The sequence below is a fragment of the Orcinus orca genome, chromosome 1 (genome assembly GCF_937001465.1).
Source record: "Orcinus orca chromosome 1, mOrcOrc1.1, whole genome shotgun sequence".
Lineage (NCBI taxonomy): Eukaryota > Metazoa > Chordata > Mammalia > Artiodactyla > Delphinidae > Orcinus > Orcinus orca.
In genome coordinates, this window is record NC_064559.1 from 117034379 (window position 1) to 117061519 (window position 27141).

General features: G+C 40.4%; 1 protein-coding gene across 6 annotated transcripts; it reads left to right on the forward strand.

Moving 5' to 3' along the window:
• The first annotated feature begins 98 nt into the window (after positions 1-98).
• On the forward strand, positions 99-26813 carry CLCC1 (chloride channel CLIC like 1). 6 transcript variants are annotated; one of them, XM_004263281.4, is made up of 11 exons: positions 99-211; positions 11537-11677; positions 12079-12180; positions 14332-14439; positions 17030-17251; positions 17517-17657; positions 19019-19112; positions 20371-20468; positions 20751-20897; positions 22511-22852; positions 24312-26813. In XM_004263281.4, exons 2-11 carry the CDS (start codon positions 11549-11551, stop codon positions 24525-24527), a joined length of 1599 nt encoding a protein of 532 aa, XP_004263329.2. In that variant the 5' UTR covers positions 99-211; positions 11537-11548; the 3' UTR covers positions 24528-26813. The 6 variants fall into 6 exon arrangements, with proteins under 6 accessions (XP_004263329.2, XP_033290309.1, XP_049556697.1 ...); XM_033434418.2 differs by having other exon boundaries at positions 126-255; XM_049700740.1 differs by having other exon boundaries at positions 128-147.
• The last annotated feature ends 328 nt before the right edge of the window (positions 26814-27141 follow it).

The following is a 27141-nucleotide window of genomic DNA, read 5'->3' on the forward strand; positions in this document are numbered from 1 at the left end:
AGAGTTCGGCTGACGAGCGTAAAAAAAAACTCTTGCCTAAAACAAGCCGACGGGGGCCGGCCCCGCCCCCTCGGCAGGCCAATCAGCTGCGCACCCGGGAAGGACGTACAGCTGCAGGCCGAGCGAGTCGATGAGGCCGAGCGAAAGGTAGGACCCCGCTGAAGTGCTCGGCGGCTCGGGGGGCGGCTCGCCATCTTCTCCAGCCTCTCGGGTAGGTGTTTGTCTTCCCGGAGCGGTAAGCTGGCGACCAGAGACGTGAGTCCGCCCGGTCGGGTGTGTTTGTGCGGCAGGCGAGGCTGCGGTTCGGCCTGGGCGGGTCCCGCGGGCGGCGACGCAGGGGAGGCCGGGACCTCTGTGCTGGCGGGGGCCGAGCTCGCCCGGGCCTGCTGGGGACTTAGGAGCGGGGCGCAGACCGGGATGAGCGAGAAACCTGCCCCCCTTATCTCCCCGGCCCGTTGGCGGTCTTAACTCTGGGTGCCACGCGGTTGCTCTTACTTTACGCCATTCATAGAGCGGCCTAGGGAAAAGGGGCAAGAAGGGCAAAGCGAGACGCGAGCGAACGTTGACTTTTGTTGGCTTCAGTTATCTCTGAAAACTTTAGGTACAATCTGAACAAATACCGTCAGCAGAATAGCTCGGATTTGTTTGTAGTTGTTTTCAAAAACTCCAAATTAATTTGAATGTTAATAGAGATGCATATTTATGAGTGGGTGGTGAAAAACAATGACGATTTTCACTGTGATGGTGGTTATGAAGGTGTGGTCCCCAGACTAGCTTATCACCATTACTGGCATCATCATCGTAGTCATCGAGGAACCTTTAGAAATGCATATTTTCAAGTTTGAGAACCACGGTTCCAGGAAACTGCACAACGCACACGAACTAAATTGCAAGACCCTGACTTTTATGCCAGGCTACTTCTAGGTTAATACAGAAGTTGACTCTAATACCCAAGTTAGCTTTGTCTTACTCATTTCACGTGTAAATTCATTGAAATCAGGTGTGTCTCCTTTGTGCCGATTTCCACTCAGTGGCTGGCAGTCTCCTTGGAGATCTCTGTCTTTGTTGGTAGCTGTACAGTCTAGTAACTCCTGTTAAAGTCCACTCTCCGTATTTCCTGCTTTGTGGAGGTGGGGATCCCGCAGTTCCTCCTCTCCATCTTCTCAGAAGATGCCACTAGCATCTTGCCCTGGAGAGGCAGTTTTAGGTAGAGCCAGTCTGGGTTTGACCACCTAATAGCTGAGTGGTCTTGGGCAAGTTACTTGTTTTTCTAATCTATAAAATGAAGATAATAATAGTACTACTTCTAAGAGTTCTTGTGAGGATTAAATGAATGAATGCACGTAACAGGTTTTCGCACATAGTAATCAAATACTAGTTACTATTATTATATAATAATTTTTACATTATTAGTGTCAAAGACACATAGATGAAAAAATTTTTAAAAAATAGAACTAAGGGAGAGAGACTATTACTGACAAATGGTAGAATAACACGTGCCACCACTGAATTACACCAACATAGGATGGTTACTTTTCCTTAATATTTTGCTACTCAGAGTGTGGTCTGTGGGCCAGTGTCTCTGCCATCACTAGGAGCTTGTTAGAAATGCAGAATCTCAGGCCCACCTCAGATTTACTCAATCAGAATCTGTTTCTTAACAAGATCTCCACCAGGTTTAGATGTGGCTTTGTTTGGAGGAAGTGTGAGATTATCTGAAGGATTTCTCAAGGAGAAATCAGTGACCACAGGGATTTGGCAGGAGGCCCTGACTTTGCAGCTGATTTCACTATTCTGCATCACCTCCTGGTCTTCCATCATTTCTGCATTGCTAAACCCTATCCCTGGATCTGCTGATCATTATTGGAGAAAATAGCCTAGTTGCCAATAGCATGACTTTGTGGGGGTCATAGTCAAAACTCAGCTGCTTGACAGGCGTTTTGATTCATCTCCCTTTGTGGAATGCTCCCTTTAGTGCTGTTTTTCCACATCTCCATTCTCCATCCCAGCCTCTGCGTGCACAGGGACACTCTGGGCTTTCCAATGGACTTTTTCAGTATCCTCTTGATACAAACAGTAATGTGAACTTTGAGCTTCTCTTCTTTTTGCTTTAGAACCTTTATTTCCATCCTTCCTCATTCATTTCTATTGATGAAGTCATGTAAAACTTTGTTGCCTATGAAAAGCCTTAACTGTAGCCTTGATATTAGACACTGCCATCTTTTCCTAGTCTCTGCTCAGTTCAGACACTCCCCTTGTCACCTATTTAGTTCTTTTTTTTTTTGGCCGCGCCATGCGGCTTACAGGATCTTAGTTCCGGACCAGGGATTGAACCCGGGCCCACACAGTGAAAAAGTGCGGAGTCCTAACCACTGGACCGCCAGAGAATTCCTTAATTCTTTTTTTTTTTTTGTTTTCATTGAAGTAGAGTTGATTTACAATGTTGTGTTAATTTCTGCTGTACAGCAGAGTGATTCAGTTATACATATATATATACATTCTTCTTTTAAATTCTTTACCATCATGGTTTATCATAGGATACTGAATACAGTTCTCTGTGCTATAGAGTAGTACCTTCGTGTTTATCCAGTCCGTGTATAATAACTTACATCTGCTAACCCCACCATCCCACTCCATCCCTCCCCCAACCCACTCCCCCTTGGCAACCACAAGTCTGTTCTCTATTCACCTTCTTAGTTCTTAACTGCTTAGAATTAGGCTTCTCCCTGTCATTCTGTGAAAGTCAGTTCACAGATGACCAGCTAATTAACCAATCCAATGGCTTTTTTCAAACTTTATTTTTCTCATTTTCTCTGAAGTATTTAATATAGTTGACTAATACCTCCTTCAAATTAAGCCCCTCTTGCATAAAACACTGCATGTTTTTAGCTTGCCTTCTATTACTCTCATTAGTCTTTACTCTCCTTTTGTATTTGGGTCTTCTCAAGGCTTTATTCCTTAGCTTAACTCTTTTTTTTTCCCCAGTAAAGTAATACAGTTATCCAGTATTTCTAAGCATCTCTGGAGTGTGACAGGGATTTTAGGATGCCTTTCCCATCATTATTGTTATCTAGTATTTTGGCTTTACATTTTTAAACATAGAAAGTTAGGTTTTTTAAAAAAACTATCAGTTGTTTACTAAATTTATCAATATGCTTGATCAGTTCCTATGCTCATTGTTGTTTCTTTTATTCACACCTTTCCTCATTGAGGTTAAACTTCTTTAACATATCAAGAGTCTGTGGGTTGTAGACTTTATTAGTTTTTTTTATGTCTAAAGAAATTTGTATTAGTTTGCTAGGGCTACCTTGACGAAGTACCACAGACTGGGCAGCTTAGACAGCAGAAATTAATTTTCTCACAGTTCTGGAGGCTGGAAGTCCAAGATCAAGGTGTCAGCAGGGTGGGTTTCTCTGTGACCTCTCTGCAGGTGGCCGTCTTCTCCCTTTGTCTTCACATCATCTTCCCTCTGACCTGTGTCCAAATTTCTGCTTATAAGGACATGAGTAATATTGGATTAGGGCTAACGACCTCATTTTTAACTTAATTACTTGTTTAGAGATCCTGCCTTTAAATACAGTATTCTGAAGAGCTGGGGGTTAGCACTTCAACATATGAATTTGGTGGAGGGATGCAGTTTAGACTGTAACAATACTTTTTTAAAATTAATTTTCATTGGAGTATAGTTGCTTTACAATGTTGTGTTAGTTTCTGCTGTACAGCAAAGCGAATCAGTTATGCGTATACATATATCCCCTCTCTTTTAGATTTCCTTCCCGTTTAGGTCACCACCACAGAGCACTGAGTAGAGTTCCCTGTGCTATACAATAGGTTTTTGTTATCTATTTTATACATAGTAGTGTATATATGTCCCGATCTCCCAATTCATCCTACCCCTGTTTCCCCCCCTTGGTATCCATAAGTTTGTTCTCTACATCTGTGTCTCTATTTCTGCCTTGCAAATAAGCATAACTATATCTTAATTAGTCTTTCCCATGGGGGGAAAAAAACCTTTTGTAAAATGTGAAATATACATACAGAAAAGTGTGTAAAATACAAATGTTCACCTTAGCAAATTATTAAAAAGCAAGCACCTATATAACTACCATCCAGGTTAAGGAGTAGAACATTGCCATCGTCTCAGAAGCCCTCCAGTACCTTCTCCCTTGTCTCATTCTTGATCTCAGAGGGAAGGGTTTCAATATTTACCACCAAGTGTGATGCTTGCTGTAGTACTGTGACAAAGTTTTCTTTTATTCTTGGTTTGCTAAGTGTTTTGTTTTAATCATGAATGAATTTAACCTGTTTCTTGATATTGGTTTTGGGGGCCTTCTTTTTTTCTTCATTAATCTTACTATAGGTTTATCAATTTTATTCATCATTTCAAAGAACCAAGTTTTGGTTTTGTTATCTTCTCTATTACGTGTTTTCTAATTTATTAATTTTTACTCTTTGTTTTTGAATTGAATCTTTTCCGTGATTCTTTCTCAGGCCTCAGGTACTTTCCTCCTATGTGTGCACTGATCAGTGTGGTGCTGAATATTCAAGGGAGTCTGTTCTCATACCAATTCCTCTGATAACACACTGTGTCCTGCAATTCAGTTCAATTCTGACCCTAACTATCCAGTTACTGCACACCCCACAAGTTAAGGGCAGAGTCCTTTACAAGACTTTCCCCACATCAGATGCATGTCTTGGGGGCCCCCTGTACTTCTGACCAACTGGCTATAGATTGAGGGCTTCCCATTACCCCATCAGATTGGGTAATTCACTAGAACCACTCACTGAAAGTTCTACAGTTAATGGTTTTATTATAAAGGCTATAGATGAAGATCAGCCAAATGAAGAGACACATAGGGCAAAGTCTGTGGGGGAGAACGCAGAGCTTTTGTGTCCTCATGGAATCCAGGTGTGTCACCATCTCAGCACATCACTGTGTCACCAGCCAGAGCGCTCCTCTGAGCCTCAGTGTCCAGAGTTTTTATCAGTGTTTCAGTCCGTAGGCATGATTGATTCATTGACCACATGATTGAATTCAGTCTCCAGCTGCCCTCTCATCCCCAGAGGTTGGATGGCTGAAAGTTCCAACCCTCTAATCATGTGCTTGGTCTTTTGGATGACCGTTCCCCAACCTGAAGCTATCTAGGAGCCCACCATGAGGCACTTCATTAGCATAACAGACAGTCCTATCACTCAGGAAATTTCAAGGGTTTTTGAAGGAGCTGGGGCCAAGATGGAGTAACAGGGACCCTCTGCAGACCTCTGCAGGTCTGTCTCTATGCAAATTTCCCTCCTGAACTCCAGCTGCCTTGATTTCTCCAGACTCAACTCCATCTCCTCAAGGATCCCAGCTCCTGGGCTCTCCCTGAGTTTCCCCTCTGGGTGCCCATGGTTACTTAAGACAGTAGCCTGGGGCAGTGGAAGGGCTGTCCATGTTTGTTTCCCATATTTCAAGGACCACCATTCTTTCTTGCCTGGTGTCCAGTTTCTTGAAAACCATCTCATTTTTTTTTTTTTTTTTTTTGCTGTATGTGGGCCTCTCACTGTTGTGGCCTCTCCCGTTGCAGAACACAGGCTCCGGACGTGCAGGCTCAGTGGCCATGGCTCACGGGCCCAGCCGCTCGTGAGGATCTTCCCAGACCGGGGCACGAACCCGTGTCCCCTGCATCGGCAGACGGACTCTCAACCACTGTGCCACCAGGGAAGCCCATCTCACATATTTTATGCAGGGTTCTTTCTTGGTTGTTCAGGCAGGAAGGTAAATCTGGTCCCTGTTACTCCATCTTGGCCAGAAGTAGGAGTCCGGGGAGTGCTTTGGAGCAAGGAGTTACTATGTCATCTTAACCCCAAACCTTTACCTGAATTATTCCTTTATTCCTGTCAGGCTCTTGTCCCTAACACTTTGTTAAAAACTGCTGTACCAAATCCAGTGGTCAGTTTGCTGCCCTCTGATCACCTGATCTTTCAGCAGCATTTGATACAGTTATCTGTTCCCTTCTTTCTTCACATGGCTTCTGGAATACCAGCCTCTCCTGGTTTTCTTCCTGCCTTACTAGTACTCACTGACAGTGTCTCGTCAGTTCCCCCTCTTCTTTCTGACCTCCAAGTGTTGGCATGCCCTAGGACTCAGTCTTTTATCTTCTTAATGGATCTTATGGTGATCTTATCCAGTCTGTGGCTTTAAACCTCATCTACATCCTGATGGCTCCCAACTGTGTTTCTGTAGCCCCACTCCTCTCCTTAGCTCCATACTGTGTATTAGACATCTCCACTTTGATATTAGTAGGCATCTGAAATGTACGGTGTCTAAAACAGAGCTCTTGGTATGTCAGAACTTGGTATCTGCTCACCTGAGTGTCCCTCAGTCTTTCCCATTCTTCCAGTTGCCGTGGTCACAAACCTTGATGTCATCCTGAATCTTTTCTTGTCCTTACTTCTTACGTCCAATTTACCGGCAATTTCTGCAGTGTATTTCTGGATTAGTTAGGGTAGCACAAGATGGTGTTAAAAAAACAAACCCCCAAATCTCAGGGCTTACCATAAAAGAAATGTATTTTTGTTCACATGAAAGTCAAAAAACATGTTCCCACGTAGTAGGTGGCCTTGCATGTGGTCATTTAGGGTCCCAACTCCTTTAGTTTGGCTGCCCTCCTCTAGGGCTCAGTGCCTTCCCCATTCCCTGATGGTCGAGGGGGCCAGCTGATGGAGGGTCACGTGTGGGAGGCTTTCATGGATGTGTTGCATATCCTTGCACTGCTTTTGTGCTGGCCAGGACTTAATTGTCACATACTTAACTGGAGGACGGGCTGGGATGTGTAGTTACCATGTGTCCAGAAGGAAGAAGATGGAATGTGCGTGGTGACCTGTTAGCTGGTCTTCGCCACATGTGGTAATGTCTACCTCAAATTTTAAAAATCTTATCATTTATCATCGCTTTTGTTGCTGTCTTAGTTCATGCCACCTTCATCTCTCAACTGGACTACTGCAAATCCTCCTTTCTAGTCTCTTGCTTTTGCTCTTCTCTTCCAGCCTCCACATAGTAGCCCCAGTCATTGTAGAATGTAACCCAGATTCTATCTCGTCTGTACTCAAACTCCAGTGGAGACACAGATGTAGAGAACAAACGTATGGACACCAGGGGGGAAAGTGGCGGGGGGCTGGTGGGGTGGTGTGATGAATTGTGAGATTGGGATTGAGATGTGTACACTGATGGGTATAAAATGGATAACTAATAAGAACCTGCTGTATAAAAAAATGAAATAAAATTCAAAAATTCAAAAAAAAAAAACCTCTCTAGTGGGTGGCTTCCTATTACACTTAGAGTAAAAACCACACTCATTGCTGTGGCCTATTCCCATTCTCCCCTCCAACTCATTCCCAGGACCCAGTTGTTCTGGCCTTCTTGCCCGTTCTTTGAATGCTTCAAACATAATCCCTGCTTGGACCTTTATGCTTGCTATGCCCTCTCTCTGGGTTTTCTTTTCCTAAATCTTCCTAAGGTTAGCTTATCATTTTTCTGTTTAAATGTTGTGGTTATCTACCACTGTGTAACAAACCACCCCAAAGTTTAGGGGCTTTCAACAACCATTTTATCATCTCTCATGAGTCCGTGGCTTGTGGGGCTTGACTGAGCTCAGCTGGGTAGTTATTTTTTTCCACATGATGTTGGCAGGATCACCAAGTCAGTTACCAAGGGATTGGACTGGAACCACCTAGAAGGCTCACCCACATGGCTGGTCGTTGATGTTGGCTGCCAACTGGGAGCTCAGTGTGCCCCTGCACGTGGTCTCTCCAGGTGACTTGGCATTCTCAAAGCGTGGTGGCTGAGTTCCAATAGGGTGTCCCAAAAGCAGGTGTTCCAGAGTGGTAAAGTAGAAGCAGCTGATCCTGGTATAGTTTAGGCCAGGCCCAGAACCAACACAGCATTACTTCTACCACAGTATTTTGGCTGGTCACACGGCCAGCCCAGATTTAGGAGGAAAGGAAACAAACTCCATCTCTCAGTGCGGGAAATGATAGAGAATTTGAGGCCATGTTTCTTCTCCTCAGAGGCCTTCTCTAAAATACCCAGCATTACCTAATCCATCTACACCATTGCCTTGTTTTATTTTCCTTATATGACTTATCACTATCTGAATTTTTTTTTTTTGCCAATCCATTGTCATCCCCCACTAGAGTGTAAGTTTCTTAAAGAAGACCTGGCTGGTCTAGTTTCCTGGTAGCCCTGTCACTTACGACAGCGCCCAGTATCCAGCAGGTATTTTGTAAACGTTGAACAAGAGAGTGCTGAACGTTCTCCCAAAACCTTATTCTCGTTCTGAAAATGATAGCACCATTTTTGTTGTTGGTAGGCCTTAAAATCTTGGAGTCCTGTCTGCCATCGTTCTCTTTCTTTCCTTCTACGTGCATTCAGTTGCTGAGGTCTATAGAATTAATCTTTAAAACATGTCCGATGGGTTCTTTCTGTTCTCATCCACATCACTCTTTCAGACCAACATCCTTTTTCTACTCAAGCCTCCTTGTTGAACTCTCTGAGTGTACATTTAATGCTAGTTTCATCTTCCCAAAATGTAGTTCCCATCACTCTTGAAAGCTATTGTTAGCCCGTGAAGTTAGTCATAAGCGTTTTTACTTTTGCAAAGTCATCTCAGCCACCTCTCCACCTCTGTGTTCCGCCATGTCCATTCTCGTGTTTCCAGTCTCTGAGGAGTACATTTTCCTCTCTGTCTTTGCCTCCCTCATCTCATACTCTTAGAATGTTGCCCATACTTCAAAGTCCATTTCCCATGCCCATTCCTCCATGAAATCTTCCCAGTTTCTCCCAGTCAGATGTGCTTCTTCATCCTGTGAGCCCCTAAAACACTTTGAATCCCTGCTGAGGCTTTGATCATTTGCATTTGCGGCTTAACAAACATTTGCTGAATGTCTTTCACTTGCTGGCCACTGGGCTGAGTGTTGGGCTTGGAGAGATGGAGGGGGCAAGATGGAGAGGGCATTGGGAAGGTGAATTTAGACTTGAGTAAGATGTTACCTTCCCTGGAAAAGTTCACGTTACAGTGCAGTGGTTTTCTACCTTCATTGTGTGATGGAACCCGGTGGGGAGCTTTAAAAATCCCAATGCTTGGGTCCCTCGCCTAGAGATTCTGATTCAGTTGGGTTGGGATGTGGCCAGAAGATTGGAGGATTAAGAAGCTTCCCAGGTGATTCTAATGCACGGCCAAGACTGAGAGCCGCGGTGCTAAGGGATGAGACTGCCCAGTAAGTGGTTAATTTCAGTGTGTGATACTCTAGAAGAAGAAACAGAGCACACCAGGAACACAAAAGAGTGTTTAGTTTAGCCTGGAGTTACTTTTATTCCTGCAGCTAGAGTGTAAGCCATTTATGGGCAGGGCCCAGGGCATTCTCCTCTTAGAAATCCCCCACCTGATCCGTATTCAGAGTAAGGTATAAGAGAGGCTGTCTGACAGAACATTCTGCAGTGGTGGAAGTATTCTGTATCTGCGCTGTCCAGTTTGGTAGCCACTAGCCGTATGTGACAACTGAGCACTTGAAATGCAGCTAGTGAGAATGAGGAACTGACTTTCAATGTAACTTAATCTTAATTAATTTAAATTTCAGTAGCCACATGTGGCTAATGACTACTGTGTTGGACACTTGAATAGAGGAGATACTGTGTTTTGAGATACGATTTGAGGGTGTTTATGCAGAGGCTTAGATGAAGCAAGCTGTTTTCTCTGTTTGAGAGTTCAGTCACATCATTTGAATCTTAATTTTGCACCTTTTAAATTTCCCATTTTTTAAAAAAAATGGGAGATGGGGAGGGTTTGGTTCAAATACCTGTTTTCTTTAAAACAGTTTTACTGAGAAATGATTCACATGCTCTGAGAAATGATTCACATACTATACAATTCACCCATTTAAATTGTACAATTCAGCAGTTTTTAGTATATTCACAGATATGTACAACCATTACCACAGTTAATTTTAGATCGTTTTTCATCACTATCTAAAACTTTTCATCAGAGTTTTTCATCAAAAACTGTGTACCGGGGACTTCCCTGGTGGCAGAGTGGTTAAGAATCCGCCTGCCAATGCACGGGACGTGGGTTCGAGCCCTGGTCTGAGAAGATCCCACATGCCGTGGAGCAGCTAAGCGCGTGCGCCACAATTACTGAGCCTGTGCCCTAGAGCCCGCGAGCCACAACTGCTGAGCCTGCGTGCCACAGCTACTAAAGCCCGCACGCCTAGAGCCCGTGCTCCACAACAAGAGAAGCCACCACAATGAGAAGGCCGCATACCACGATGAAGAGTAGCCCCTGCTCGCCGAAACTTGAGAAAGCCCGCACGCAGCAACGAAGATCCAATGCAGCCAAAAGTAAAATAAATAAATTAAATAAATAAAATTGAAAAAAAAACCCAAAAAAGTCTGTACCGACTCACAGACATAGAGAACAGACTTGTGGTTGCCAAGGGGTGGGGCAGGGATGGATTAGGAGTTTGGGGTTAGCAGACACAAACTATTATATATAGAACGGATAAATAACAAGGTCCTACTGTATAGCACAGGGAACTATATTCAATATCCTGTGATAAACCATAATGGAAAAGAATATAAAAAGGAATGTATACATATGTATAACTGAATCACTTTGCTGTATGGCAGAAACTAACACAACATTGTAAATCAACTATACTTCAATCAGAAAAAAACCCTGTACCATTTAACTACCACCCCTCAGTCCCTTATTATATCCTCAAACTTATATACCTACCAATCTGCATAGATTTGCCTATTCTGGACATTTTTTATCAATGGAATCATATAATATATGGTTTTTGGTGACTGGTTTTTTTCACATGGCATGATGTTTTCAAGATTCATCCATGTTGTAGCACGTATCAATACTTCATTCCTTTTTATGGCCTAATAATATTCCACTGTATGGTACTCATTCATCAGTTTAGGGACATTTGGGTTATTTCTCCTTTTTGGCTATTGTGAATAATGCAACTATAAATGTTTGTGTACGAGTTTTTGTGTTGACGTATATTTTCATTTCTCTTGGAGATATACCTAGAAGTGGAATTGCTGAATCACTTAGAAAATCTTATGTATACTTTTTTTTTTTTTTTTTTTTTTGTGGTACACGGGCCTCTCACTGCTGCGGCCTCTCCCGTGTGGAGCACAGGCTCCGGACACGCAGGCCCAGCGGCCATGGCTCACGGGCCCAGCCACCCCGCGGCATGCGGGACCCTCCCGGACCGGGGCACGAACCCATGTCCCCCGCACCGGCAGGCGGACCCCCAACCACTGCGCCACCAGGGAAGCCCTTATGTATACTTTTTGTCCCAGTGAGAATAGAATATGTATGCATGTGTGTATATGTTTTTATGTGAATACCACTTAACTGAATATTTTTAATTCAGTTATTATTAAGAAAGCATTATCTTAACACTAGAAGGAAGTGGATTGTTTTTATTAAAACAGTTTCCTTCAAAAGTAATCATACTTCACTATATCTATTAATTTTTGTAGCCTTCATGCAGGATGCTGTGTTCTGTGCTCTTTTGTGAATGTCTGTGGCTGATAACTGCTTATGCTCATGATGATGACTGGATTGACCCCACAGACATGCTTAACTATGATGCTGCTTCAGGAACAATGAGAAAATCTCAGGTATTTAAAAAATGCATGTGTGTATAACACCTTATCAGTCCTGTGATGGAAATAGTCTACTTTTGTTATTGTTTTTCACAGAGCTATGAGAATCCTATATCAATGATTAGCAATTATGCAGAATGTCTTCTTGCCTCCTAGTCTAAGATGATTTCAGCCTCATCTGTTTATTTCTGTTTCAAATTTGAATGTAAAGCCCGTCGAGAAGCAAACTAATTTGATTTTAGTTCTTAGCTAGTGTATAAATTTGAGGCTCTTACTTTTTTGGTGGTTTAATACAGTTGAGGAATATAATGAGCAAAGCCATAAAATGATGAAGTAAAAATTTTAGTCTCATTAACGGTAGGTTATTTTTACAACTGAACTATGAAGAAAGAAAACCTCTCTCTCCTTTGCTTTAGGTGAAGTATGGTATATCAGAGAAAGAAGAGGTCAGTCCTGACTTATCACATGCTGATGAGTTGTCAGAATGTTACAGCAGACTTGATTCTTTAACTTATAAGGTTAGGTTTTTTATTCATGATTTTTGTATTATTTATAGTATGTTAAATTGCTCTCTGTTTTCCTGTCGTTGCTAACATTATTTGTGTTTCTATCTAAACTACAATTGACATATATATGGGTTATTTTTCTTTAGTTACTCTGGCCTTTGATTTTTAAAATAGTACTTCTATTTTGCTGTAATAACATCTCACTATGCAGTAATTATTTCTTTACCAGACTGAAAATTTCTTGGGACAGGAATGGGACAAGGTGATGCTCTATCACCTGTTGCGATGCTGGGCTATAGTAACAACAAATATAGCAAATGAAGAAATGGCTCTACTGCTAGTTTCTAAGCATAAGAGTTGCTCTTATAAATATAAGGGATTATTATAATTTAGTGTGTGGTAGCTATTCATTTATTCAGTCCTTTATGTGGCTGAAGTAGAGTTTATGAGAGAGGAAGTAAGTCAAGATTGCTGGGGAGTTTGAACACAGGTTATGCTGCGGGAACCCACCTCGGTTGTGAGGCAGGGTGCTGGTGGCACTGCGGAGGGGGCTGGGATGGGGGGGATGGCAGAGGTCCAGCGACACTGGAGGCTCACACTGAGGCAGTGACGGGGTGAAGAGAAGAGGAAAGCATGCAACTTTTCCGTGGTAGAATAAGCAAGTTGTGATGGTTGAGGGAGGAGGGGAAAAGGATAGGGAAGGCTAGCGTGAAAGAGGGAGGTTTCCAGCTTGAGAGATTGGGAGGGCTTTTTAATTGAGATCCAGATATATCCGAATTCGAGATCTATAAGTAGCTGCTTGTGGTTCTTATCAAATGTGAATGTTTTCTCACCCGAGTGCTAGCAAAGAAATGCTTGGATAAAATTTGCTTCAGTCTTAACTGCATTTTGTGGTGTAGTGAATTAATTTGGCTGGATGTTAGGAAATGGAGAAATGCCTTTTTACTGAAATTTTTCATTCCATTGTTTGTGACTTTGGTTCAAACGTTGTAACAGCATGATTGGTAAAATGGAGTCTTTAGTCTTTGTTTTTAAAAAATCATTTCTCTTAAAAAATTGTTTCTCTTAAAAAGAAACTAAAAATTCTTAGGGTTTGTAAACCTTGCCTGAAAGCAGAGGAGACTGCCCTGTGACTTCTTGAGTGTCTTTCTGTCCTGAGTCTGTGTGTGCTGCTCAGTTATTGTATGTTCATCATCTGAAGCCCACTTCAGTGCTCCATGCAACTTGTGGTCCACACTCAAGTAAAAAGTACTTTTTCACAGGTTCTAAATGTCTGTAAGATGTGCACTACCCTCCCTCAGAGACTAGGCCACTGTGGTATTTGTAGAGCTAATTTCAGAGGAAGTCTGTTCTAATGAAGGACTCTGTGCAGAGGGGGTGCCATGTGTAGGACACTCTGGAGAAGCCATGGTTCCTGACAGATGGTAGCGGGTGATCGATAGTTGGCAGGAAAAATTAATAAAAGGCCAAAAGTAATATACACATTCAAGAAAATCTTTGCTGTGTCCTTCATTTTCCGGCTTCATGCTATCCCTGTTTCTCTTTGTCCTCTCTTTCTGGGTTATTTTTCCCCCCCTTTTTCCTTTCATTCCTTTCTTTGTTAAACCATTACTTTGGAATTAGGAAGAGGCAGATTGGTCCAGATGTTCTGCTTGTCCACATCTCTGCTTCCTTGTTTCATGATCTTCAGGTTTTTTTTTTTTGCGGTACGCGGGCCTCTCACTGCTGTGGTCTCTCCTGCCGCGGAGCACAGGCTCCGGACGCGCAGGCCCAGCGGCCATGGCTCACGGGCCCAGCCGCTCCGCGGCATGTGGGATCCTCCCAGGCCGGGGCACGAACCCGCGTCCCTTGCATCGGCAGGCGGACTCCCAACCACTGCGCCACCAGGGAAGCCCATGATCTTCAGTTTTAAAATTGCTGAAAGTCAGCAAGAAAACTGCCAGTCAGGGCGCAGTGTGGGACACGTGTTCCTTATTTGTTGCCTACTTGCCCTTTGCAAAGAGAACCCACAAGAAGCAGGTGAGATCTACATTTTAATGCGAGCTTGATAAAAAATAACGAGCTCCTTACTTTGATCTCGATGGGGCCACTAGGCTAGAAACTTGACCCTTATTACATTAAACTTTGACGCTAACTAATGTTGTATTTATTTTGTGGTTACAGATCGATGAGTGTGAAAAGCAGAAGAGAAAAGACTGTGAAAGTCAAAGCAATCCTGTTTTTAGGAGATACTTAAATAAGATTTTAATTGAAACCAGAAAGCTTGGCCTTGTGAGTATTTGGTGCTGTGATACTAATCAGTGTAGTGGATATTTTCATTATTTATTAATTTCACATTATAGCAAGCAGTGGCAAAGCATCATTATGCTTCAACAGAGAATACCTGACTCACCCTTTTACCAAAACCTAGTCATGCAGGATTGAAGGCAGCTGCCTGCTTTACAGTGGTTTGGTGGAAGGCAAGTGAGCAGTGCAGATCCCTCTTTTTCCTGTAGTTCATGGGGATTTACTTACTCTGTGCACTGCCCTACCACTTAATTGAGTTGGAGGGAGAGGGAGTTTTTTTGTTTGTTTGTTTTTAAATTTTGGCTGCACTGCACAGCATGTGGGATCTTAGTTCCTCAACCAGGGATTGAACACACGCCTCCCTGTATTGTAAGGTGAAGGGGAAGTCCAGAGGGAGATTGTTTTAAATTTGCTATTTGAACTTTACTGAACAGTTAGAAACTTAATAAACTCATGACTTGGTAAGGAAATTCTATCCCAGTCCTTACTTCTTGTTTTCTACCACTTCCACACTTTCTTATTCAGATGATGTAATATTACATATTGAGAAAAAGAAAAGTGTGTTTTAAGTAGTTTTTTCCCCCTAGCTGTTTACTGTGGCAAGGCTGCTTTATAGAAATTACATATCAGGCACATACTGTTCATGATTAATGTTAAGATTCCATTTTTTAGAGTCATTGTTTTCACTTTGAGGAGTCGAAACATCAAGAAAACTTAAAAAAAGGGGGTGTTAGATGAATAGTAATCCCACCTTATTTTGGAGATGTAAAAGCAGATGTACTCACATGTACACCCTTCAGTTTGAGTCTTATAACTGAGTGCAAGGTGGAAAAGAGTCTATTTTATAGATGAGGAAACAGGTAGAGTCAGAAAATACTCAAGATGGAGATGCTTGGAATATTTCGTTCCTGGTTTTTTAGAAATATTAATCAATGGATGCTTTTTTATACTTACTGATGATTTGTGATATTACATGACACTTTGGTTTTTCTCATTTTATATTTACTTTTTAATATAAATATCAGTATTTACTATTAGAAAAGATAATGTTTATAATGATTTTGCTAACCTGAACTCTCTAATATAGTTGTGACTGTCATACATATTTATGGAAACCAGATTTTGCTGCTTTTTGAGATCCTTTTTGTTTTTCTTACTTGTACTACTGCAAATTTTAGGCTATTTGAAAACTGTGTCAGCAAATGGAAAGTCATAAATGGAATCATAAAATAATGATAGTTTATCCTCATTATTTGTGGATTCCATATTTTTGAATATTTCAAATATTAAACTTTATTTGTAACCTCAGAATCAGTACTCCTGCTTTTGTGGTCACTTTCAGATATGCGCGGAGCGACAAAACGTTTGAGTTGCTCAGTGAGCCCATTCTCAGCTGAGGTGAAACAAGGCCATTTTTTGCCTTCTTGTTTTCAGCTCTCATGTTATAAACAAGTACTTTTATGTGGTCTGTTTATTTTTTCGGGCTTTCATTTTTTAATTTTTAAAATTTTGCTGTTTAAAAATCTCCCGGGCTTCCCTGGTGGTGCAGTGGTTGAGAGTCCGCCTGCTGATGCAGGGGACGCGGGTTCGTGCCCCGGTCTGGGAAGATCCCACATGCCGCGGAGCGGCTGGGCCCGTGAGCCATGGCCGCTGAGCCTGCGCGTCTGGAGCCTGTGCTCCGCAACGGGAGAGGCCACAACAGTGAGATAGGCCCGCGTACTGCAGAAAAAAAAAAAAAAAAAAATCTCCCAAGTGTTATGCTGTCTAGTGTTCCTAAGCACAAGAAGGCTGAGATGTGCCTTAAAGAAAATTCCCTTGTTAGTTAAGCTTAGTTCAGTCATTAGTCATAGTGCTGTTGGCTATGAGCTCAGTGTTAATGGATCCACAGTATATATATTAAGGTGTCTTTATTTATATATATTTTTAATTTCTTTCCTTTTTTTCCTTCAATATTTATTTATTTTGGCTGCGCTGGGTCTTAGTTGTGGCATGCGGGATGGTTTTTTTTTTTTAGTTGCAGCACACGGGGTTCTTAGTTGCGGCATGCATGTGGGATCTAGTTCCCAGACCAGGGATTGAACCTGGGCCGTCCGCATTGGGAGCGTGGAGTCTTACCCACTGGACCAGCAGGGAAGTCCCTATATTAAGGTGTCTTTAAACAGTAACATAAAAGGGTTATGAATTGATTGGTTGATGAAAATGTGCTTGCAGGAACCTAACCCTGTATTTCCTGTAGGAGCCATGGTTCAGTATTTGCTAACTAGTGTTCAGGGTGACTTTATAGAATGTAAGTACTGCAGATAGCAGGAATCAACTGTAATTTAGTAAAATGTACTGTATGTTACTTGCATAGAGTTTTATAATTTTTGAAGTGTTTTTCACGTTATTATCTTTGGTTTTCATGTTGGCCTGTGAGTCAGACAGGTAGATATTCTTCCTCTTATTTTATACCTGTGAAATATTGTGAACTAATTATATATTTAGTTCCACATTAGCTTTTGTCTTAAAATATTTCATTGAGTAATGATAAAATTCTCCTTTTCTATTTGTTTTTTTTTTGGCAAATTTAATTCAGCCTGATGAAAACAAAGGTGATGTGCATTATGATGCCGAGATTATCCTTAAGAGACAAACCTTGTTAGAAATACAGAAGTTTCTCAGTGGAGAGGATTGGAAGCCAGGAGCCTTGGATGATGCACTAAGTGATATTTTAATTAATTTTAAGTTTCATAATTTTGAAACATGGAAGTGGCGATTTGAAGATTCCTTTGGAGTGGATCCATATAATGTATTCATGGTAAGATGGGATGAGGGGGACATGATTAACATGTTTTTATTTTTAACATGTTTTTGCTTTTTAAAACACTTTAAAAACCCCACCATAATTATGTTGAGAACTCATACTAAGTCACTGTTACTGGGTTGACGAACATGCAGCAAAATGGTACAAATGATTTTGCGTATTCAAGTCCAGTTCTTTTGTTTTTGCTGACGATCAGTGTTGTTTTTGGGAAGGATGGCTTGGCGGTGACTCTTCTTTCTATTCTGTTTCTGTTTTTGAGATGCTTCTGTGTCTGCTCTGCATCGTGGTGTTAGTAGCTACTGAGCTGTGGACATATGTTCGTTGGTACACCCAGTTGAGACGTGTTTTATTCATCAGTTTTCTCATCAGTTTGGGATGGAATTGGATGTATTTATATAAGGTATTGTATAGATAGAAGGTTTTTAAATTTTCAAACGTTACTTCATAATGAAAGACTGTAATCCATTTAGAGCTAGTATATAATCTTGCCTCAGATGAGGGCAGGAGGCAGTGATTGGAGGTGGTGATGGTGAGGAAATTGGCAGCTGCTCAGGTGTCCCTGGTGTTTTGGGTCCTTGACCAGTTAGTGGGGAAAAATGTGCAGTCCTGATTTTCATAACCCAATTCCTGATGTTGGGTGGCATCTGGACAGCTAAATCAGAATAGAGTTATGTAGACACACTTGAAAAATTCTCATGTAGGTAATTTGGGGTATGTCTTTTTGTTTGCTAGAAGTGATACCAAAATACTGTTTTTTAAAATTAGTTTATTTTCTGAATATAAAAGTGGTATATTTATGGTAGAGAAGATAGGAAAGATAGAAAGATACAGAGAAATTTAATTCTTAAAAATTGTCTAGGGAATTTCCTGGCAGTCCAGTGGTTAGAACTCGGCACTCTCACTGCCGGGGGCCTGGGTTCGATCCCTGGTCAGGGAACTAAGATCCCGCAAGCTGCGTGCAGTGGCCAAAAAATAAAATAAAATTGTCTATAATTTTACCACCTAGAGATAATCACTGTAGATATTTTGAGGTATTTCTTTATAAACTTCTTCCAAATTTTTAATTCTTTAAAAATCAGGACCACGTTATATATAGAAATTTGAAGAAGCATTATTGTTCCTGTCAAAATAGCATAATCATTTAAGGAAAATTTTAGACCTTTTTAGCAGGGTGAGTCAAGTAGCCAACTATTTTCAGTGAATTCATCTGATTAAATCACTGTGATATTTCCTTAGCTCTAAGTTCTATAGCTTCTAGAACTAAGTATTTACAAATTGGAGGAAATAAGGTAGTTCGGTTGAAAATTGTTCTCTCAATGATTTCCCCCAGGGCTTTTATTTTTAAAAGGCATATTTGTAATTTGTGCTAAAAATCATCCAAAGCAAAACACCATTTTGTCATGAATTGTTTAAGAGAATGAGTAGTCGTTTAATATGTATAGCTGTCTTTGGGGGCATGATATCAGCTATATTTGAACTAATTTTTAAAACAATCTTTTTAGTAAAAACGTTTTCCTTCCTCCTCATAATTACTTTATAAAGAAGGCAATTGTAGTTAGTTCTTTACCTGTTGCATTAAGACTGTTTTGCCATGAGCTGAAAAGAGCCACTTTTAAAAAATAATATAATTTTTTCTGTGAAAAAATTTTAAATCTGGTTTGGGTGAATGGTGAAGACTCACTTTGAACTAAGGTTTTTAGGATGTGTAGGCGTAACCTTCATTGTTAGCAGCCTTTCATGGTTCCCTTTGGTGTTGGTCAGCTAGCCTTTGCCCAGCATCAGGCTGAAGTTGCCAAGATGGAGCCATTAAACAATGTGTGTGCTGAGAACATGGATTGGACTGGAAGTCTCTTGGGTAAGGTGTTGGTTCCCTTGGCCTTATTTTGAGTAGAATTTCTGAGAATGAAAAAACATATTAATAATTACAAAGAAATGATAAAATGCCAGAAGGAGGCTTTCTATGACTGAATCTTTAGTATCAGAACAGGCAAGAAGCGTCTTAGGTTTCAGACCAGTGACTTCTGTGTTCATGTAATGTGACAGGAAAGGGATAGAAAGTGTGTATATTGCTGGCTCTTATATTATCTGTCTCCCTGCATTAGACTCACTTTTGTTCATCTAGTCCTTAGCACAGTGTCTAGCACATTCTGGGTCCTCAGCAGAAGTTTATTAGAGAAGTGAATCAATGTATATATGAATTCATTTCCATCTTCGATTTAATCTCCTTATATTGACGTGTGAAATCTTATTGTAGCTTTACTATACTGTTTTTTTAAAAAATTAGGAATTATTTTACTTTTTCTTACAAATTTTATGAACACTCACTAATGTTGACTGCCTTTAGTTATAGGTATCTAACAGTGGGAATGGTTTGATGATCAAAGTCTCTTTATAAATGCAAGTCTCTAATGACTGACCCAGAATAGAATCTCAGCAACAAATCAAGGTGTCCAAAAAATTAATTTTCTTGAAAAGATATGGGAGCCAAACCAGCCCAGCCTTGCTTCCTGGCTTCAGGGGACAACTAAATGCCTCCTGTAGCTCTTGCTAGTACATAATGTACATGAGTCTGATTTAGAAAAAGTGAGAGAACTAATGTTCTACTTTATTTTGTAAAATAAGTAAAGAACTGACATTTTTAATTGAAATTGTTTGGACATAGTTGTAGGTTCACAGGTAGCTGTAAGAAACAGAGATCCTGTGTACCCTTTACCCACTTCCCCCACTGGTAACATCTTGCATACTTACAGTAGTGCAGTATCACAACCAGGATATCGACTTTGATACAAGCCACCAGTCTTACTCAGATTTCCCCAGTTTTACTTGGATTCCTTTGTGTGTGTAAAGAACTGTTTTTGTTTACCTTTTAGAAATCTTAATAAAATATATTTTACCTGTATAAGAGTTGTATAATTTGAATGGATTTTTAAAATAAACATTTTGGACATAAGATGAAATTTTTAAAAATCACTGTTAGTGGGAGACTGTTTGCAAAACAATTTAAAATTGATTGGGGGTTGTGGGGAGAGGGACAGTTAAAACTAAAATATTGTCTTATTTGGGAATGAAATATGACTTTTTAAAAAAATGACTGTTTTTGTTTCTCTAAATAGAATGGCTTAGAAGTTCATGGACCTATAAGGATGACTCATGCCAAAAATACTATGAGCTCTTATTAGTCAACCCTATTTGGTTAGTCCCACCAACAAAGGTTAGAATATATTTTGTGAAAATTACTTATACAAAGCAAGTAAAAAGTCTCTGTATTTATTAAAAATTGTTAGTGTTTTTTACCATCATTTTGCTAATAATAAACCTTTGTTCTAGAAAAAAATACTTCCATTACACAGTGATTTTCACATGAAAAGTATATGATAACATTTAAATGTATGGAATTTCATAATTTCAGCCTCAGTACAGTTGATTATGGCTTATTCTATATGCCTCAATCCTTTGAGGAAAAAAATTAAGTTGTTTTTATCTTTTGTTGTAGGCACTAGCAGTTACATTCACCAACTTTGTCACGGAGCCATTGAAGCATATTGGAAAAGGAGCTGGTGAATTTATTAAAGCACTCATGAAGGAGATCCCAGTGTTACTACAGATTCCAGTGCTGATAATTATGGCATTAGCTGTCCTGGTTAGTATATAGCACTGTTAACAATTAACAGGATTTACAGAAAAAAGGCAATTCTGAAATTATTAGGTTTCTTTTATGTTGTAAATCAGGCTAAGTCATGCTTAATGGTATGAAAAGATGATTTTTAAGTGATAAATGTTTGTTTATACTTACTTGTACATTCCTCTAAGCAAGAAAACGGTTCTCAAGTTTGATTGTAGATGTCAAAGCGGTGATTTAGAATAATACCCTCTTTTAACATTTGTTCTTTAAACTTCATGAATTACTACACATGATATCAGTTATGTCTTCTTTGAGAAAGGGGACCTTATTTCAGTCTGAATTTTTGCCGCACTGAGAACAGAAGAACAGTGGGTTTAACATAGCATCAGAAAGGGATGTAGAAAGAGGTGGGTGTACTAAGAAACAATTTGGGGGATCCAGGAGCAGACATTTATTAAGGAATATTACAGTATTACTTGTCAGTCATCCATGGTCTCTTCAGCTCTTTTTTTGGTTGATTTTCAGCCCTTACCCTAATAAAGCAGTTGTCTCATAAAACAAAATGCAAAGAACTCAGATGTGCCTGGGGAAATTATTAAAGAATTGTCTTCCCTTAAGGATACAAAATTCACTATGATCTATTTACTTAAAAATTATTCTTGTTTTGTTTTTTGGCTTGTGATTAGGATTCATTGGTTTAGGGATATGGTTTTGTTAGGTGACATTAGTTGTATAGTAGTAGTTTAGTCTCTAAGACTGAAATTATAAGCAAAACCCCTTCATCGCTTGTTGCTTCATCTGCTGCCTAAGAAAAGGCCTTTTGCTGCTCTGTCTTCAAAGAGTAGTATCTCCAGTACAGTGGTTTTCAAACTTTTTATTCTCAGGACCCTTCTGTATTCTTCAGAATTGAACACCACAAAGAGCACTTGTTTGTGGGAGGTTTATTTATTGATATTTACCAGAAATTTTTAAAATACAAGTATACACAAGCACACAGTGCATGAGCCATCAGAGTGAGGCAGTCACTGTAGCCCCACAAGACTCTGCTGTACAAGAGGAGAGTGAAGAAGACTAATGTCTTTGTATTATGAAAACTTTTGACCTCACAGATTCCTGAGAGTCTCAGAGATCCCCTGAGGGGTCCCAGGGCCACACTTTGAGAACTGCTGCCTAGTTTTTCCCTTGGGGTGTGACTCAAAACCTGTTGAATTTTAGCTGTAGCTAAAGCGAGTTTGTAAAAAATAAACCTACAGGAGAATATTTACATAATGGTGTACAACTTTAATTTTCAGCATTTGCCTTATATGATGCGTGTGAATGTAGACAACACATGAGCAATGATCAGACAATTAATACCTTTTAAATTTCTAGGCTTTAGCCTAACTGCTGTTATAATTCAATAAAAATGTGTCCAGCTGATTGAAATGTCTGCTTAATACTTGGCGATTTCTCACATTTTATTGGCTACTCTGGCCCTGTATTAATCTAGAGAAAATCCAGTGAAATTAAGATGTTTATGTCTATAAATGCCACAAGTTATGAAATTTTGTTGGCACCGTGGAAAGCACCTCAAAATTTCGTTGTAAGTCAGCCATTAAGTACTCAGGAATATGTATTTCTTTTCCTTCTAGAGTTTCTGCTATGGTGCTGGAAAATCAGTTGATATGCTGAGACATGTGGGTGGCCGTGAAAGAGAACCACCCCAGGCACTTCAGCCAGGTGAAAGAAGATGGCAGCAGGAAATTGATTATAGACCCCATGGTGGAGCAGGTGATGCAGATTTCTATTACAGGGGCCAAATTGGCCCCATTGAGCAAGGCCCTAATGACAAAACATGTGAGGGTAGAAGAGATGTTTTGAGAAAGAGAGATGTTGACTTGAGATTTCAGACTGGCAACAAGAGCCTTGAAGTGCTTCCGGCATTTGATTTACCAGACGCAGAGGCGAGAGAGCATCCCAAGGTGGTACCCAGTGTAAGTCAGCAACTGTTTATTTCGCTGTCCCTTCATACTAGGTGTAAGTGCTTCCTATAGTGCTTTTGGTTAAGTGCTTTTACTTTTCATGGTTAATTATATCACCAGTGATAATAATTATTCACTCTCCCCCTTTCTGGTTGAAAGTTAGTCCAGCCTCCTCAGAAGAAATGAGATTTAATTTTTATGTTAAATAGTATTTAACAGTAATTTGTTGGAACAGATGGTAATTCATAATGACATTTCATAGGAAACCAACAAGTGAGCATGACTGAAATTTCTACCTTTGAAGAGATCAGAGAGAAGTCCTCACTGAAGGCCTGGAGCCTTAGGGAGCCAACCCGCAGGAGAGCCCTGAAGCCTTAGGTAGATGGAAGAGTGAGCTGGGAAAGGACCAAAAACCTCGCTTTCCCAAATCTTTTATATCGTTGGCTGGCTAGACTATACTTTTTACCTGTGGAATGGTGAGGCCTCTTTTCCACCATTATTGGCCATTTAAAGGGACATTTCCATTTCTGTTTGAGAGAGGACTTTGTATTGTCATTTGCAAAGTTTAGGTTGCAGACGCAAACCTTTCAGAAATAGTAAGAAGCGCAGTAGAATCTAGGAAATTGTAGAATCCCTTCCCATGGAGTTCCTTAGAAGAACATATCTGCCTGCGTCTAGAAAATTAAGATGTTCCTTTCAGCTTTAATAGTTAATGGTTATCTGTCACTCATCTCAAAAATCCTCCAGTGAGTTCCGGGCTTACTTGAAGGGAAGGCCAAAGATATCAGGATGGCCTAGGGCTTCCCACCTCTGTTACCACGCTGCTCTCTCCTCCTGCGCCCCCTCCACCCTCATTCTCCTTCAGCCACAAGGGCCTCCTGCCTATTCCTTGAACTCAAGCCTTTGTACTTGCTGTTCACTATCTAGAATGCTGTTCCCAATATATTCATAAGGTTCATTTCTTCAAGCCTTTGCTCATGTCATCTTTTCAGACCACCCTAATTTAAACAGCTATCCAACCCTCCCACCCCCAGCATGATACTTTGTTAAGTTATTGCCTGATTCTCTCCCCAGCTTAAATGTAAATTCCAGGGAGGGCAGGGGTTTTTGTCTGTTTGTTGTCTTGTATCCCCAGCACCTCGAACTTAATGTATGCTCAGTAAATATTTGTTGAATGAATTATTCTCCCTAGCAAGAGGAGTTAGCAGTACTGGTCACCAGTCTTCCTGACCCTTCCTTAAGCTGCATCACTAGACCACCTGGCATATCCTGAGTTTCCCATTCCTCCATGTACAGTTCTGTGAGGCTTAATAACATTTATATAATTACAATCCAGCACTGGAACCAGGACTTGAAAGAGTTCAACGTTTGCTATAACAGATTTGTGTGGGAACTTGTTGAACATGTTTATTACAAACTTTCACATTATGTTAATTAAACAATTAAAACACTGTAATTCTCTACTTTGTAGCATAAATCACCTATTTTGGATACAAAGCCCAAAGAAATTGGTGGAATCTCAGGAGAAAGCACACTGACTGAAAGCAGCCAGTCTGCTAAGCCTGTCTCTGGCCAAAAGACACCAGAGTGTGTGGAAGGTTCCCCTGCAGCGGAAAAGGCCCAGCTCAGGACTGATGCCACAGGCGGCCCAGAGGAAGGCAGCACGTCCAGCCCAGCACTGCAGTGAGGGTGTGTGGAAGGGATCCAGACTGCAGCCCATGTGGCTAGAGGAACACAGACATGGACCACAGCTCTGAGGTCATCTTTGAGTTTTGTAAAGTATACTCCTCACAGCTATTTCTTCTTCTCTACAAATATTCTGTTATTTACTACACAGGTGCCAACTTAAACATCAGTATTTTTACTCATAATCAGAATTAACAAGCACACATGTATCTCTGTTTAATTTCATCTTTCTTTGATATTAAGATGCATCCTATAAAGTTTTGAAGTGTTAATTCTGGAACAGGATCTCATAGATGACATATGGCAAGCATTAATGATTTTGAATAATCAAAGAGGCCAGTTTGAATTAGGGGACATTGAAAAAGAAGTTCTGTTGTTTACAGGCATATATAGGAACCAACTCACCAAAGTGTGTGTTGCCTCGTGGAAGTCCTGTGATACCTACTTTAGTTAACAGAATTATTTGTTGTGCACTGGACTCAGAATATTTCAAGTGGTAGGTACTCAAAACCAACATTTAAGGAAAGTCACTGTAGTCATGCTTACCCTCTTCATTCACTTCAGCATTTTAGTGCAGCCACGGAGTCTGCATCACCAGTGTCAGTCTGCCTCGTGTAGGCTGCCTGCAGATCAGCCTTCATCTCTCAACTCTTACCGCTATTACTGGGCCTGCTTCCTTATCACCCCCTTTACTTTATCCTTAGCTAAGACAGAACTGAAAATTGTCAGGGGAATTTAGATTACATAGCTTGTTAAGTCAGCAATCTCAGTTTTACATCCTTTGAGAATGGCTTTATTTCCCCAGCAGATGAAGTACACAGGCTTTATAAGACCTGTTTTCCTTGCTACTCAGAATCCCAGCAGTTGTGATTGTTAGATATTACTATATCTTATTTATATTACAGTAAACCATATTGTCCAAGCCATATGAAGTTCTAATTTTTAGAGATCTATACAAAGAGAGGAATAAATACCACAATAAGGAAAACAGAGTAGGATGGTTTTTTTAACCCTAGACAGGTGATATAATCAACATTTCAAATTAGTTATTCTGATTTTTAAACTATTCTTCATTTTAAACTTTCTAAAAAAGGAATTTATAAATTTTGCACAAGATTAACTAGGAAGCACATATATTACACATATTCGGGTATCCTTTATCTTAACCTTCAAACTACAGTTTATATTCAGCTGCTTACTAAAAATGATAGCAGTCAGGAATGGTCTTAAAAGTTTCATGCAGGCATTTCTTTCAGAAAAAAAGATGTATTTAAAGCCTTTGCTTTTTTTTTTTTTTGCAGTACGTAGGCCTCTCACTGCTGTGGCCTCTCCCGTTGCGGAGCACAGGCTCCGGACTCGCAGTCTCAGTGGCCATGGCTCACGGGCCCAGCCGCTCTGTGGCATGTGGGATCTTCCCGGACCAGGGCACGAACCTGTGTCCCCTGCATCGGCAGGCGGACTCTCAACTAGTGCGCCACCAGGGAAGCCCAGCATTTGCTTTTTGATATGTTTTTTACGTGAAATGCAGAAATACCCCCTTTTTGGCTCCCAGAAGCATCACTTAGATGCCTGTAACGATTTAATTTTATGTGTTAATATTGTTTTCTAGCTTCGTACTGCAAACAGTATTTCATCAGAAAGGTAATTTTCTCCAAGAAATGCAAAAGGATTTTATATAAAACTTTATAACATAGTAGGCGTGTAGGGATGCCAGCAGTTTGGGATAGATTTGTGAACATTGATGAATATAAAGTAGTCATCTGGGGGCTAGGCCTGTTCACACTGATTGTATGCTCTGAAGGTGCTATTATCCTCTGAGCTGTGAAATGAATGCCTCAGTTTATAGACTGTAACTGTGAGAGTACAGTTAATGTTGTTTTGCACTTCTGACTGCTTTTTATCTATCCAAAAATGAATCTTTAAAAGAAAATTTAAGAAAAAGTTCACCTTTGTATTCTTTCATTACAGATAACCATTTGGGGGTGAAATCTACTTTGACAGCAGGGCAGCAAGGTACTGCTGTTGAAAGGTGACAGCAATTCAGGGAAGACTTATTAAAGCAAATTGAATATATCAAGGCCAGTTTATAACTAGAAGAAACAGCCTTGTTTATTGTCTAGCCAATATTTATCATTAAAATCAAGGATGATAGTAACGAGCTTTTAGGAAAATCAGAGTGGGGCAGATAGCTTTTCAAAAGCAGTTTTTAAGTGGAATGGATAACGCTGAATGTTTACAGGGTCTGAGAACTACCATATACACAAAATAAACACTTATTTTTACATTATTGTGGTTTGGTATGCTGTCTTTGCTAAGTAAATATGCTTGTAAGAAAAAGCCCAATGGAATTTAAGTGCAGGTTTTAAAAGGATGCTAATCCAGGACATTATACCCTATATATAATACATAAAACATAATCCAGGTGTTAGTACTTTTGACAAAATTTGTGTCTGATCTCAGAAACAGGAGTAATCGTTTTTTTTTTCCTCTGAGCCCTTAATGTGAGTCCAGATTGTGTAACTATCTTTCTTCTCATTTTTTAAAACATTAGCTATTTGTAGAAGTGCTTTTCACTGCCCGTAAAAATCGCCTGGAGGATTTTTAGAAAGAACAAA